The 17,149-nt window shown below is 42.9% G+C and overlaps 1 protein-coding gene across 1 annotated transcript in view; it reads left to right on the top strand.

Annotated features, from left to right (window-relative positions):
- The window catches only part of LOC124720201, a 228,547-nt gene that overhangs the window by 171,890 nt on the left and 39,508 nt on the right, over window positions 1-17,149 (top strand). The window contains exons 22-23 of the mRNA XM_047245524.1: window positions 5,963-6,307; window positions 9,827-10,005. Coding sequence (XP_047101480.1) covers window positions 5,963-6,307; window positions 9,827-10,005 — 524 coding nt within the window. The remainder of the gene's footprint in view (window positions 1-5,962; window positions 6,308-9,826; window positions 10,006-17,149) is intronic.

Raw genomic sequence — 17,149 nt, 5'->3', positions numbered from 1 at the left:
TACTGTCGCCACTTTATCGTCATACGCACCTGGTACATTTGTTCCGTTACGCTGTTTTGGGGCACGGTGTCCACAGTGCCCGAGAACCGTTACCCGCCGTGTCTCTGTGGAGCGCACAGTCCCACAGTGTGTGGTGTGGAGTGCATACACTGCTGCAAGCACGACTGTCATCATTGCCTTCCGCTTTTGTACATACCATATGGTCCGTGACCAGTCAGGTAACGTATCACTCTGCTTGATGGGTGAAAAAATATTGTTTTAGTTAATTAGTTAAGTGTTCCATTGATCAATCTCACGGGAACTGTTACGATGTGCAACGTGTCAAGTGCATAAGAAACGCGCACACGAGTTGAGGTGGCGTTTTTAAAAAAAACTTAAATTTTATTACCTATATCATTTCCTTAAATGCATATACTATGCTTAGGGATTGATTTATTGCTATTGAAGAAGTCATCTATGGTATAGAAGGAGTTGTCATGGAGATACGAATTCAATTTATTTTTGGAAATATTACTGCTGTCTGTCAGACATTTTATTTCATCTGGTAATTTTTACCCCTTTCCGTGCCAAAGGTAGGTTAAGTAGAGGATAGTGTAAGTATTTCTTTCTTCTCGTATTATATTCGTGAATGTCACTGTTGTTTTTAAAATGGTCCATGTTGTTGATAACAAATTTTATTACTGAGTAAATGTACTGTGATGCTGGTGTAAGAATTCCTGGCCTTTTAAACAGATGCCTACAAGATGTGCGACTATGAGCTCCACACATTATTCTAAACACTTTCTTTTGAACAGTGAATACTTTTAGCCTAAGTGTTGAGCTACACCAAAATATTATTCTGTATGGCATCAGAGAGTGAAACATGTAAAGTATGTTACCTTACTAATTTCAGTATCCTCAAAATAGGTGATTATTCCGATTGCAAAAGTTGCTGAACCTAGTCACTTTAAGAGATTCAAAATATGAATTTTCCAATTAAGATTCTTATTTATATGTACACCCAAAAGCTTACTTTACTCTACTCTGGCTATAGACATCTGTTGATGTGTAATATTTATTGAAGGAACTTGTGGGTGTTGGAGAAAACAATTCCTTTATTCCCACATACATTTAGCAATAACACTACACACACGAATGAATTGTGTAGACATGAGCAGCACGGAATAACTAACTAAAGCTAAGTCAAAGAATAACTATATCACTGCACGTAAATTAACACTTCACGGAATGTTTACGAAGCACTGTACGCTTGTAGGGATCGATTGTCAGAAATAGGTCACTACATGACTCCCTCCTTTAATGCTAACGATACCGCAGATTAAATTTCACACACCGTCCAGCTCTTGTAACTACTTCTTTCTTGAAACCGGGCGGTGCGTCACGTGTGTCAGGGAGCGGTGTAGTAGTGCTCGACGTCGGTCTCGGTGTTGCAGTGACTGGTGTTCGCTGAGTGTTGTGGTGTAGGAACACATCTTGTAGCTTCTCCTGTGTTCTCCGGTTTGTGTTCAGCGGTAGCTGTGGTGTCTGTTGTGGCCAGAAATGCGGGCTCGATATGGTCCACTGCAACTGTGGTGGGTGTACCGTTAATCATTATGCGGAAAGTATCGGTATCCCTACTGACTACCAGATACGGTCCGTCGTATGGTGGCTGCAGTGGTTTACGCACAGTATCATTGCGTAAGAATACGTGCGTGCACTTGTCTAGCTCCGCAAAAACGAACGAGTGTCTTCCGAGCTGGTTTCTGGGCACTGTCAGTCTCAATTGGCGTATATGCTCTCTTAATCTTGTGGCGAATTATGAGGCTGTGATTGTATCATCTGCCATGCTGTGCAGAAATTCTCCAGGTAGGCGTAATGTTTGTCCGTACACTAGTTCTGCTACTGTCGCTTTCAGATCACTTTCGAATGACGTTCGTAGACCCAAAAGTACGATAGGCAGTGTCTCTGTCCAATTCGGTGTTGCGTGACATCTCAGTGCTGCCTTTAACTGTCGACGAAGACGCTCGACCGTGCCATTTGATGCGGGGTGGTATGCCGTGGTGCGTATGCGTTTCGTACCTAATAACGTAGCCGATGCTTTGAAAACGTAGGCTTCAAATTGCTGTCCTCGATCAGTTGTAATTCTCAGTGGAACTCCAAACCGGGCAATCCGAACACGAAAAAATGTTTGAGCTATAGTTTCTGCAGTGATGTCCATCATTGGAAATGCCTCATGCCACCTAGTAAATCTGTCAATCACCGTGAGGCAATAACTGTAGCCTTCCGATGCCGAGAGCGGGCCGACGGTGTCAACGTGCACGTGGTCAAAACGCTGATTTGGTGGAAGAAATGTGCCTAATGGTGCCCTGACGTGCTGTGTGATTTTATTCCTCTGGCACGCCAAGCATTGCTTCACAAATGCTTTACAGTCTGTGTGCATACATGGCCATACAAATTTTTGTTTGACCAATCTGAGTGTGGCTCTTACTCCTGGGTGTGACAGATTGTGCATTGATGCAATTGTCTGTGTTCTGAATTGCTGTGGCACAAATGGACGTATCTTTCCTCTTGCTACGACACAGTACAACTCGATGTTTACTTCAGGAACTGTCACAAGCTGTAGCTTCAATCCTTTCTTTTGTAGCAATAGATTACGCAACTCACTATCACACTGTTGTGCATGCGCGAGGGCGTCGTAATCGATGGCCTTTGTCACTGCTTCCATCTCTGCGATGTCATCTGCTACTGTGGACACTGCTTCTATGCGAGAAAGTGCATCAACTGGAACATTTAGCTTCCCTTCCACATACACGATGCTGGTCGTGAACTGGCCAATATAATCTAAGTGTCGCAGCTGCCTGGGCGGTGCTTTCTCTGGCTTTACCTTAAAGGCATAGGTAAGTGGTTTACGATCTGTGTAAATTGTGAACTGTCGCCCTTCTAATGCGTGTCTGAATTTTTTTACTGCCGCATAAGCTGCATACAGCTCACGGTCATATGTTGCCTGACGTTGCTGAGATGGTGACAACTTACGACTATAAAATGCAATGGGCTGCCATAACTGATCAATTTGTTGCCGAAGTACGGCACCGATGGCAGTGGACGAAGCATCAACCATGAGAGCGAGTGGAGTGTGCGCGACCGGGTGTGCTAATTGTGCAGCCTCTGCTATAGCTTTTTTTATAGCGTGATACGCGTTCTCCGTCTCGATAGTCCGATGCACACTGTGGTTAGGTTTAGGTGCGCCTTTAAGTAGTTCATTCAATGGTGCAGTTATCAGTGCACGATTGCGAATGAAGCGTTGGTAGAAATTCAATACTCCAATGAATCGTCGTAATTCTCTGACTGTGACAGGGCGGGGGTATTTGTTTGTGGCCTCTACTTTACTATGTGGCAGTCGAATACCCTGTGCATTCACCAGATATCCTAGAAAGTGGACCTCTTTCTCACCAAAAACACACTTGGAAGGATTAATTACTAGTCCATGTGTTCGTAGGCGGTCAAACACTTGTGCCAAATGCTGTAAGTGCTCCTCTTCCGATGCAGACATCACCAATAAATCATCTATATACACACGTCCTGTACTCCTTGCAGCAGAAAATTTGATGCACTGTGTTTCTTCAAAGTTCAGAGCAAACCCGTTCACAGAAAACCAATTAATAACTTTTCCCAAGACATTATATGTATCATTTTCTATTGTAGTTTCTTTCACAGGATTAATAATGTATCATCAGCAAACAGTGTCAGTGTACATTCTTGTTTCAGATACGTAGGGAGGTCATTCACATATATCGAGAACAGAAGGGGACCCGTGATTGAAACCTGTAGAACACCTAATGTAATGTCACCCTAGTTAGATGAAATGGCAAACTTCCTTAAATCACTTAAACCATATAAAGAAACTTTTTGCTTCCTGCTCTGTAGATATGACTTAAACCACTCATATGCTGTTCCATGTATACCACAGAATTGTAATTTCTGTGACATGTCATGGTTCACACAATCAAATGCTTTGGATAACTCACCGAAAATTCGTATTGGTGACATTTTCCTATTCAAAGACTCTGTTTTGTTGGCAGTGAAATTGTGGATTATTGTCTCAGTGGAACAGCATTTTTGAAATCCGAACTGTGGTTTACTGAGTATCCCATTACTGTCGAGATGGCTAATCGCTCTTATGTACATTACTTTCTCGATGGTTTTTGAAAATTCTGTAAGCAGAGATACTGGCCAGTAATTATTGAAATCTGTGGTGTCCCCTTTTTTTGTAGAGAGGATTGAAAATGGCATATTTTAACCTGTCTGGGAAAATACCTTGAGTTAGGGATGCATTACATATGTGACTCAGAACATCAGCTGTAACTGTTCCACATTGTTTTAATACCTTGTTAGAGATGTCATCTACTCCAACAGGACATTTATTTTTCAAAGATTTAATGATTTTCGTCATTTCACAAGAGGTTGTTAGCTAAAAATTGATCTGACTAAGGTTTCTCAACTGACTCTTCCATATACTGCTTGTCTTTTTCTTTGAACTAATCTCACCCATTTTTTGCACCTACACTTAAGAAATGGCTGTTAGATACATTAGACACTTGTGTACTGTTAGTTAAGATGGTCTCATTTGCTTTAATAGGGAATGCTACCTACCCCAGTGGTTACTTTTCCTGTCTCCCTTATAACAGCATTCCTTTGATTTTATTGCCCGAGTTCTAAATTCCATCTCTAAGATAAATATTTCTTGATTTTCTGACAACTTTTCTCAGTATGTTACAATAATTTTTACAGTGTAAAATTACTTCTGGGTCTTTTACTAATTCTTGTTGTCTCACACAGTTTGCTTTTTCTTTCTGAAGACACTGTAATACCTGTAGTAATCAAAGGTTTCTTTGAAAACTGTTTGGTGTTGCATTTAGTAATTTTTTTCGGCAACAGTGCTCAAAAAGAGAGATAAATTTATCAAAAAATATGTTGCTTTTATCATTAGCATTTGGCTCATTTAGTACTTCTCCCCAATTAACATTTCTTAAACTTTCTCTGGGCAGCTGTACACTTCTACATAATGGTTTCTGAACTGTACACCCTGCTAGGTTTTGTTAGTTAATCAATTGTGCGTCATGGTCTGATAACCCATTTATCACAGGGAAAGCATGAGTTAGTTTTACATCCTCTTGCTGTACAAATACATTAACTATTAGTGCGTCAGTGTCTTTAATTGTGCTTGTAGGGAAATTGATCACTGGTTCTAAGTTGTATGTCATTAATAGCACTTCTAGTTCACTTTTCTTATCAGAATTGCTTAGAAAGTTTGTATTGAAGTCACCACAGATTAATAACTTCTTCTTTTTGTGTGACAGTCAGCATAATAGGGAGTCAAACGTTTTTATAAATAGCTCCCAATCTCCTAAAGGGGGGACCTGTACACTGTTGCTAATATCAACACTACATTATCTAGCTGTAGTTCACACGCACAAACTTCAAACTGCTGAGCGACACAAAATTTGCTTACTTCTACAGTTTTGTATTTGTGACCTTGTTTTGTGTAAATGGCAACTCCTCGTTTAACTGTGCTAGATCTGCAAGTGTGAGATTCTAAATTACACCCATTTATACTGACACTAACCATCCCCACAGTTACACGGTGTTCAGACAGACAAAGTTCATCAATCTCGTTCTTATTTTTGAGATCATCTTAACACACTAACAGCTCATCTACTTTATTTTTTATCCCCCTGAAACCCATAGCTGTATCCCTAAAAAACCTGTTCGCCATTTTATTCTTTCCCTGATCTCAGGGAGAACTCGGTACGGTGTTCTACATGAACTGAAGTTTCCCATTAATTTTGCATCTCGTATTAACTTACTTGTTTTGGCCTCCGTTGCAAGTACAATTTGAAGTTCTGCTTTGAACGTCTTTGTTTAACCAGCATAAACCTCATCAAATCTTTAACCACCAAACACCGTCTTTCTCCCACGGAAACAGTACCGCCGGCTCGACCCCGACCGGCCCGACCCCGACCGGCCCGTCGAAGTCAGAGGTCGGCGGCACCGGCCAGGCTGCCGCAGACTCGTCCCACCTCGGCGGCAGCCACTGTGAGCACGACACCGCAGTGTCAGACGTGACGGTGTCGACGGGCGACGCCGGCACTCTGACCTCCGCGTCCTGTGGCATTTCGGACAGCGGGAGAACTGGCACGGGCAGAGCTGCCCGCGAGGGAGGCGAGAAGCGGTACCTCCGTGGCACTGACTCTGGCAGTCCTGCCACCACTAAGCCACAGCTCACCCACAAGGCACTCATTGCTAGTGCCATAACACAGTCACCGTACAGGTTGGTATCACTGCTGCAAGATGATTCTTCTCTCGATTCGAATACTGTACACCGTCCTTAATATTTGCCACCATAGTTCAGCACTACCCGTGGTATCTTACGTGTATAGTAGAAATAAATTACTGTCGTTTTGGTCACCAACTGTAAGTGTAGTTGATGTATTTCTCTATTTGTCTATTTATCTCACTTGCAACAAAATCGGCGTAACTACTCAGCCTAACATTATCTACAATGATTAAGATTGATTTTTTTCCCCCCATCGGGCTTCTGACTACTCGTGCACCGATCTCTTCACTTAGACGAGCGCCTTCGACAGATATCCTCAATTATTTATTTGAAATATTCTAATCTTACCGTCCAGTTTTTATCCTCTGCAGCTCCGTGCAGAATCGTGCGAGTTATTAACACTTGTCATCCTGTCCCTTCTTTGTATCAGTGTTTACGTAATGTTTCTTTCTTCTTCAGTTGTGCAGAGAAACCCCTCACTTCTCATTGTATCACTCTACCTAATTTTCAAAATCCTTCTACAGCTTCATATTTCAAATGCATCCCGGTTTTTCTTCCGTTACAGTTTCCCCACAGTCCGTAGTTCACTTCTGTGCTTGCTTTGGTCCAAATCTCTTCCCCACAGTCCACGGTTCAATTCCGTGCTTGCTTTGGTCGTAATCTACACTGTCAGAAATTACTAACCCAGATTAAAGTGTATGTTAGATACTACCAGACTTCTTTTAGCCAGGAATGCCATTTTTGCCTGTGCTATTCTGCGTTTTAAGGTCTCTTTCCTTTGTATTTCGTGAGCTGTTTTGTTTCATCCACACTTACATCTACACAGATACTCTGCAAGCCACCGTGCAGTGTATGGCGGAGGGTACCGTGTACCGTTAATAGTCATTTCCTTTCCTGTTCCACTCACAGTTAATAATGGAAAAACGACTGTCCGTATGCCTCTGTATGTGCCCTAATTTCTCAAATCTTATCTTTGTGCAATGTATTTTGGCAGCAGTAGAATCTTTCAGCAGTCAGGTTCATATACCAGTTCTCTAAATTTTCTCAGTAGTGTTTCTCAAAAAGAGCATCGCCTTCCGTCCAGGGATTCCCATTTGAGTTCCCGAAGCATCCCGGTAACACTTGCGTGGTGTTCAAACCTTCCGGTAACGAATCTAGCAGCCCGCCTCTGAATTGCTTCAATGTCTTCCTTCAGCCTGACCTGGTACGGGTTCCAAACACGTGAGCAGTACTCTAGAATAGGTCACACCGGCACCCTATATGTGGCCTCCTTTACAGCAGGACCACTGTTTCCTAAAATTCTCCCAATAAACTGACGTCAACTGTTCAGCTTGGCCTACCGCAGTTCTCACGTGTTCTTTCCATTTCATTCCACTTTGTAACATTACACCATAGTAATACTGTACTTAACATTACAGGCTTGTTCTTCCTACTCATCTGCATTAACTTACATTTTTCCACATTTAGATCTAGCTGCTATTCATCAAACCAACTGGAAATTTTGTCTATGTCATCTTGTATCTTTCCTACTGTTACTCAACTTTGACATCTTAGTGTACACCATAGCATCTCCACCAAAGAACCGCAGATTGCTTCCCGTGCTTTTCACCAAATCATTCATGTGTAAAGAGAACCACAGCAGTGCTATCCTACTTTCCTGGGGCACTCCTGACAATACTCTTGTCTCTGATGAACATTTGCTGTCCGGGGAAACATACGGTGTTCTATTATTTAAGAAGTCTTCCAGCCACTCACGTATCTGTAAACTTATTCCGTATGCTTGTACCTTCATTAATAGCGTGCAGTGGGGCACCGTGTCAAATGCTTTCCAGAAATGCATAAATATGGAATCTGCCTGTTCCCTTTCATCCATAGTTCTCAGTACATCATGTTAGAAAAAGGCAAGCTGAGTTTTGCACAAGCGATGCGCTTTCTTAAACTGAGCTGATTCGTGGACATAAGCTTCTCAGTCTCAAGAAAGTTTATTGTATGCGAACTGAGAATATGTTCAAGGATTCTGCAGCAAACAGAAGCTATGGCTATTGGTCTGTAACTTTGCATGTCCATTCTGTAACATTACATGAGTATGTCCTATATAGTCGGACCTCCTTAGCGTCACATGAGTGTAGGGGAGTCAAAACCATTAGTGACCCATGACTTCATATCAACTTGAGATTTTTTTTATACATGATTATTTACAGAATAAAGAATTTAATTATGTACAACATCTAATAGGTAATACCTTTTAATGAGATAGATATAAATATGTTTTGACATAGCAATAACCTTGTTGCATTATGCATGATATGTTTTCTCTTTGTAAGAACAAAAACGTCCGTGTCGTCGAGTGCGGATCTGCTGTAACTTTCATGAATGGGCATACAATTGTTATTTTACAACCCGCAGTTGATTTAAAAATTATTCTAGGGAACCACGGCCCGACTTTGGTGCAAACAAATCGCGCGGGATCCTCAAATATCGGGCGTTACTGTCGCGTGTGTGATTCAGTGACATTAAGAGCAATTTACGGACATTACCTTGATAATAACTATCAGAGACTTATATGAGCGGCATAGTAATTGTCTTGATGCTTAAAGCAAGTGAGAAGCGATTTACTGTCGGGATGCGGCAAATATTAATCATTGCATAGTCAGCTTGTTGATACGTTGCTTAGCAACTGATAAACGGGCAGTGATAGAATTATAACAACAATCTTTTAAGTGTTAATGACTGTTACACACACACACACCAGAAACTAACTACTTTAACTCTGAGTGACTTCTGGATTGGATAAGTGATTTTTTTTTTCCATCCCCCCCCCCCTCCCCCCCGCCCTCTCTGCCGCTAATTGGTATTCATAAACTTCTTTCGAGGTTGAAACTTCATCAATGGTGTCACACTCATTCAGTTCAGTTTCTTTTGAGAAATGTTCGTACTTCAGTCGTCAGTCTTCTCAAATCGCAGAGAAGATTTTGCATTCTTATCCTGAGAGTTGCCTTATTTTCAGTTTTCTATTTGCACCATTTCTCAAATGCTTTGATTCTCTTCTTTTGTGGTTTTCTCTCAGTCCATGACTCACAACCGTACAATGCTGTGCTGCAATCATACGTTCTGAGAAATTTCTTTTTCCAGTTAAGTTCAGACGGTAGGAGCCTTCCCCTTGCCCGGAATGTCACTGCTGCCTGTGCTATTCTGCGTTTTGTGTCTGTGTTGTGTCCGTCAAATGTTACTTAGCTTCCAAGTTAGCAGACTCTCATAACTTCACGGTCCCTAATGTTACAAATAAATAAAATCAGACAACACAATATCGAGAACAGTGTTTTTCGGCAACTTGACGGGAGGGAAATCTTTAAAACGAGAGTGTATTTCTCCAATTGTACAGAGTCAGGAGGGGTACGGGGACTTGTCGGACACACATTAAAGGTGCCCAAACGTGCCCTCTTCCCTGAGTTCCGAACCGAGATATCCTTCGGACGATTTGGATCGTAACGTACGTCTTTGTTTGTCCGGCAGGAAATTGACGCTGTCGGAGATCTACGATAACATTGCGAGCCGCTTCCCCTACTTCAGACGCAACAGGAAGATCTGGCTGCACGCGATAAGCTGCTGCCTGTGGTATAACAAGTGCTTCGTCAAAGTACCGCAGGAGGCCGGCGATGACAAGGCGAAATGCTGCAACTACTGGACACTTGGTGAGTTCCGTGGTGGCTGGACTTGTCACCGTCCCACCTACTCTTTTCCTATTCTCGTCACAAAAGAATGCTTTCGGGGTCCCAGCTGTGTCGAGTTGTTGAAAACGGCACGCTCTTTTAACCGAGCACTTCTGGGCCGTTGTCGAGTGGAACGAGTGCCGGTGGAACACTGTTATTACGTAGCCCGGCTGTCGTCAGTGATGTCGCTTGTGCCCGCTGTAGTGCCGTACGTTGACTCCACATTCGATGTACCTGGAATGCCTGGGCTTGCAGGACAGAGTGGATTAGATTGTTGGAAAGGGGCCAAAATAAGGTGCACTCAGTTGCACTCAACATACAAACTTTATTTATCAACACACAATATTACAACAAGGATGCAAAACACTCAAAACTTCAATCGATCTTCTTTGATTAACTTTAGATCGGCTGTAGGCCACACTCAAAATCCAAAAGCAAGAAATTGAAATACGAGGTTCTTCTGGTGGTTCCACCCAAAACTGTTTTCTAAATCTTCAATCTGAACAGGCTGAAGGCCTTAGCAATTTAATTTTAATCGAACTTGGCTGGAGTAAAAAATATAAGAATGAATTATGTTACTAGATTTACAATTTTGATTGCATCGGACGACGTTGCAATTTTAACGTGAATGTCACATTCTGAAAGATACGACAGGTAGGACCACTGCCTACTTCCGTCACAGGCTATCTGGTAAGTTTTGCTCAAATCGATATTCCCAAATCTCCTCTAATCTCATTATGTACACTGATACAAAAAGAGACTGTTACACCATAAATGCAATGAGACTGACTCTCCAGTATTTCTGTGCCTGTACTATATGTCGATTAAATGTTCATTCTTACGCACTCTTATTTTCACTACAGAAAAATGCTTTCCTGCACATGAAGAACGGTGTAAATACCGGACGGCGTGTAACATTGCCGAAATTCTGCAGCTCGAGAGAACGACAGAGCGTGCAAAAAGGATATGCGTGTAATGTTTATCACCGTCTTTCAGAGTTTGAGAAAAGGAGAATCATTTGACACGAGGGACGAGGGAGCCACTCGCAGACAGCTGGCTGTAGCGCAGTGACTGCAGAATGAGTGCCGGTGAGATGCACTTCGGACAACGGTGTGGCAACGAGAGTAGCCGCAGTTCCTTCCAGAACGACTACACCGCCAGAAGATTGTAGGATTGTTTGACTGGGTCTCACAAATAGACAGCCAAAATCAAAACAGAGCATACAGGCAGAGAGTCGGCACGAACAGTCGAGATCAGTCGACCGGAAGCCGAGCTCAGATCTCAAATTGCCATTAGGCGTCTATTGTCGATGCCGTACAGCAGACGACGGGGACTCGCACGGTATAGAAACTGGGGCACTGAGTGGCATTCTACGGTGTCCGGCAAAGGGCCACACTTCTGCCTGTGGCAGTGAGACGGTCACCGACGTGTTTATAGATGACCTGGCCGTACGTCACTGGTAGGGCAATTCTTGAGACCTACACCTCTTCAACTCTTAGAATCACTGTGTGTGGACCTATTGTAAAAGTTAACAGGGCCGATTTGGTAATTGCCAAATGGAAGCTCACGATCGGCAGTACGTGGCTAGAATGGTAATAAACACTGTTGTTGTATCCTTTATGACCAGGGAACGAATGGTATTTTCTTGCAGGATAACCACACTTAAGTTCATACGAGGAACATCTTGAGGAATGTATGGCTTCTTGACTGACCCACTAACCCCCCACCCCCTGCCCCCTCCTTGCCTCAGGTCCTCTGATTTGTTGCACCTCACTTGTATTGAGGTTGATGATGACCTAGATTCAGTTCAATCATACGATTGCCTTTATTGATGAATGTCTCCGGAAAGTTTGATAAATACACTTTGTGATCAAAAGTATCCAGACACCTGGCTGAAAACGACTTACATGACAAGTTCATGGTGCCCCCCATAGGTAATGCTGGAATTCGGTATGGTGTTGGCCCACCCTTAGCCTCGATGACAGGTTCCACTCTCACAAGCATACATTCAGTCAGGTGCCGGAAGGTTTCTCGGGGAATGGCAGCCCATTCTTCACGGAGTGCTGCACTGGGGAGAGGTATCGATGTCGGTCGGTGAGGCCTGGCACGAAGTCGGCATTCCAAAACATCCCAAAGGTGTTCTGTAGGATTCAGGTCAGGACTCTGTGCAGGCCAGTCCATTACAGGGATGTTGTTGTCGTGTAACCACTCCGCCACAGGCTGTGCATTATGAACAAGTGCTCGATCGTGTTGAAAGATGCAGTCGCCATCCCTGAATTGTTCTTCAACAGTGGGAAGCGAGAAGGTGCTTAAAACATCAGTGTAGGCCTGTGCTGTGAATGTGCCATGCAAGACAACAAGGGGTGCAAGCCGCCTCCATGGAAAACAGGACCACACCATAACACCCCTGCCTCCAAATTTTACTGTCGGCACTACACACGCTGGCAGATGACGTTCACCGGGTATTCGCCATACCCACACCCTGCCAGCAGATCGCCAAATTGTGTACCATAATTCGTTACTCCACACAACATTTTTCCTCTGTTCAGTCGCCCAATGTTAATGCGGAGGTGTCGTTTGGCATTTACCGGCATGAAGTGTGGCTTATGAGCAGCCGCTCGACCATGAAATCCATGTTTTCTCACCTCCTGCCTAACTGTCATAGTACTTGCAGTGGATCCTGATGCAGTTTGAAATTCCTGTGTGACGGTCTGGATAGATGTCCTCCTATTACACATTACGACCCTCTTCAACTGTCGGCGGTGTCAGTCAGTCAACAGAAAAGGTCGGCCTGTACACTTTTGTGCCGTACATTGTCGCTTCATGTTTCCACTTCACTAGCACATCAGAAACAGTGGACCTAGGAATGTTTAGGAGTGTGGAAATCTCGCATACAGACGTATGACACAAGTGACACCCAATCACCTGACCACATTCAAAGTCCACGAGTTCCGCGAAGCTCCCCATTCTGCTCTGTCATGATGTCTAATGACTACTGAGGTCGCTGACATGGGGTACCTGGCAGTAGGTGGCAGCACAATGCACCTAATATGAAAAATGTATGTTTTTGTGGGTGTCTGGATACTTTTGATGACATAATGTATTCAGCTGGTGTATCATGGTATCACGTATTCCATTTCTATCTGTGTAATTGTTCCTATTATAGTATTTTGATTCAACTACTCTCTTATGCTTTTTGTCATTAGATTGAAGACTTCCAGCAAACATAAAACAGCAAGTTAGTATTAAAGCATCGTTGCTTTTCACAGTACATATAAATGACCTAGTGCATTATGTTGGAAGCTGCACTGCTCTTGGCCAATCATTGGAAAGTGCATTTCCACAGCTTACAAAGTATTCAATTGACCTATACTTGGACGTTGCTCTTTGGACTGAAACCCTTACACAGTAGGATTGATACTGGAAATTTAGAAGATCGAAACAAGTGCATTGTATTTTATCACACATTTGTTCAGAAAGCACGGAAGCATCACCGAGGTGCTCGGCTTCCTCCGGCAGCAGACGCAGTGAGAGAGGTGTTCTGCATCGTGAGGTGCTTTACTGCTCATTTCCTACAAGAAACAAACAACATATTGCTTCCTATTATGTACAGGAAGTTTCAGAAATACTTTTACCAACTTTGGCTACAGGTTCCCTACTCCAAAACTAAGAAAAAAATTTCTTATAAATGTATGTCTGAATTCAAGTTAGTAATGGAAGTTGATGATCAGCACTTTTCCACATACAACCCAACAACTTCACTTATTTGTACACCTGTTTGTCTCATTGTACCCTGGATGCCACTGTGGTGTCAGGGAGATTTGTTCACATTGGTCATTTGTCTGTCTTCAGTTTGCCCAATGTGTACAAATACTACAGATAGTGTATTAACTGAAAGTACTTCTTTCAGACAGAGCTGGGTATTCATACTGTGAGCAGACAAAGAAAACGATTATGTACGGCTGTGTGAATGGTAATAAATGTGAGGCTGCACTGTTGTATCGGATGGCATTTCCAGACCAGAGCCATCCGAGACATCTAACCGTCGGTGCCGCATATCGTCACGGTGCCGTGTCGGGATTCGTAACACCGGAGACCGTCGATCGAGCTAGACCACGTGCTTTCTGTATGCTTTGTCGGGAAGAGCACATGTTATGGGCTGTCAAACGAGAACCAGGTATCAGCGCGAGACAAATGGCCCTGGTGTGTGTGATACATGTATCTGAAAGTTCAGCATGGAGGATACTCCACGAGCAACTCGTGAATCCCAGTGTGCAGTGCCTTACGCCTGCCGATCACTTACCGTAAGGAACTTATGCTGGTGGTTTGTTACCAACCTTCTAATCCATTGTTTGTCTTTTCAGTTTTGTATACAGATGAGGAAACATTTGGAAGAGATAAAATAACAAATTTCCACAACCTGGTTGTAACGACTGATCAAAATCCTGATGCTACATTTCAGACTAGACATCAGAATCACTTAAAGATTAATGTGCAGGCTGCGATTGTAGGTGACTGTCTGGTAGGGCCGTACTTTCTCCCAGTATGTCTTACAGGTGCTGTCTGCAGGGACTCTTAGGACCTACTAGAAGATGTGCCCCTGCAGATAAAAAACATACGATTTATGCACGACAGAGCTCCAGCACATTTGAGTCTCTGTTTGAGATGCAATGGCTGGCATCAACGTGACAGAGGATTAAGCAGATAAAAAACACTTCCGTGGCTCGCATGTTCCCCAAATCTCTTGCACCACCTTAAACAATTGATCTATGCAGCTGATCACCTGGATGCAGGAACCCTTCAACAACATACAGTGAAAGCGTGCAGTACTATTTGAAAACCATCACGCATCATTTGAAAGGGTGCAATAGTTCCTTATGCAGTGCGTGCATCTCTGTTTCAAAGCTAGAAGAGGATTATATTTATATTAACCTTTTTTTATTCTTTTGGTGTAAAGGACCCGTTCCCAAAGTTTGAAAAGTATCTTTTAAGCAGCCCCTATACCTCACGAAAAGTTCATCGAGATAAAATCAGAGAGATTCACTCTCACACGGAGGCTTACTGACAGTGAATCTTACCGTGAACCGCTCGCATTTGGATTTGCAAATGAGGAAGTTGACAACAGCGTACAAAGTACCCTCTGCCACACGTTATAAAGTGGCTTACAGAATAATGATGTAGATGCACACTGTGAAGTTGACACCGAGCAATTTATTAGCTGCTAATTTTTAAAATTTTGTGTTATATCAATCGATTCTGTTGGTTTGACAAAGAGAGAAACTCACTGAACAAGATATTAATGAGTCTCTTTAAAATTGTTCTCTGGCTGCTTTTGTAGCACTGTAGATGGTGTAGGTCTGCTACCAAGCAGTCATGTGACCCTCTACCACTGATGTAATTAACAGCAGTGGAGTGGTGTGTGTGTGTGTGTGTGTGTGTGTGTGTGTGTGTGTGTGTGTGTGTGTGTTTTATTTGTTGGCAGGTTTGTTGATGTACCAATGTATTGCTTAAAATTCCTACCAGGAATGGTGTACTGCTCGTAGTTGTGTTACTTGGCCTAGGAACAGTGCTCAAAAAACTTTGTAACTCACTGGGACTGGAGAGATGTCTTACACCTAGTTAATGAGAATTAGCTGCAGACCCATTGTTGCTGACAGCTATTGCTGGTCCATCTCAACCAGTTTCCGAGAGAACATTACAAACGGGAAATTTACGCAGTGACATTTGGGGTCAGGGACTTCGCAGCAGACGTTTTCTCTCGGAGATGCGTAAAGCTGTACGTCTCCAGTGGACCGAACGACACAGAAACCAGACAGTTTCTGACCGGAGGTGTGTGGTGTGGTCCGACAAGTTGTGATTTAATTGCGTGAGGTGTCGAGTACCCCAGTGGCCCGGTGAGACATTGGAATCACAGCGTGATGAGGGATGTAGTGAAAAACACTAGTGGTTATGTGATATTTTTGGGGTGGTCATCATAGCATTACTTCTGGCCACATATTTAGATTACTGCGGTCACGAACAACATATTGCATCGGTTATTGCTACACATATCGTGTCAATGATTTTCTCAGTCATTTTAGGGGTAGTGCGATTTTGGACAGTAAGACAGCAGTATTGTCAAAAATAATCTATGAGCATAGCTCTCAAGTCATACCTAGTTAGCATCTCGGTGACAAAGTGCTCTACACACTCACACGGTTACATTCTCGGTTTGACAAACAACGATGTGCCTTATCACGAGCAAGTGGCATATCAAATCGACCTGCTGGAAATGCTTGGTCTTTCTGTGCCACTGGCTGAAATATTGCATTCAGCATCCCTACAATTTAAATAGGTGGTTGCAGCTGGATCCAGTGTAAGTGAAGAAACTTTTGACGCTCTCCCTCATCGTACTGAGGCCATTACGAATACTGGAGGCAGTGTTACACGGTATTAGTGTCGTGTCTCGTAGGGGCGATTGATTTTTTTTTTTGCCCTGTTTCATTTTGTTAACATGACAGTGAATATGTAGGTCTGCAGACTGTCAGGCCACATCACGGTCCTCTTCAGTTTCTTCTTACACAATCGACATTTCGACCCCTCTACTGGGATCGTCTTCTCGGTTCTCTGGTCTCCCCTGTTAACTGGGCACTTCAAAAGACCAGTGTTGCAGTCCTTTGTAGAAGGAAGTTTTCCCGCAGTTATTCTGAAGGTTGATGCTTATTATAGGATGCAGACCACATTTTTCAATTAGTGCAAAATGAAAGTGTTTTTCCTACAGGAAATGGAAGTGGCACGGAAGTGATGTGCAGTTGTGCAAAGTGTAAACAGGTGAAACAAAGCACACAATAATGGGGATGAAGACAAATGTGGTTAAAACAAAGTTTGGAACGTGGAGTAGCAGAACATCAGCAAAACTGCAGGGATGATATAGACACTAACAATGTACTGGTATAGCTGAGAATTTAACATTTATAGAAGAAAATTCCAAGAAGTGGAATCGGAATCAGAGTTTCATCGTCTCATGATGTACATGTATAAATCACTTACTTAAATGACAGGAGGCTCGTCAATATAAATAATGTACCACAGATAGGTACAATGTGTGTTAGGAAAAAAGAAATAGATCTGTAAGAATGAAAGTATT

This window comes from Schistocerca piceifrons, chromosome 11 (assembly GCF_021461385.2).
Source record: "Schistocerca piceifrons isolate TAMUIC-IGC-003096 chromosome 11, iqSchPice1.1, whole genome shotgun sequence".
Taxonomy (NCBI): domain Eukaryota; kingdom Metazoa; phylum Arthropoda; class Insecta; order Orthoptera; family Acrididae; genus Schistocerca; species Schistocerca piceifrons.
Note: the sequence above shows the minus strand (reverse complement) of the source record. Positions and strands in the feature narration are given on the sequence as shown.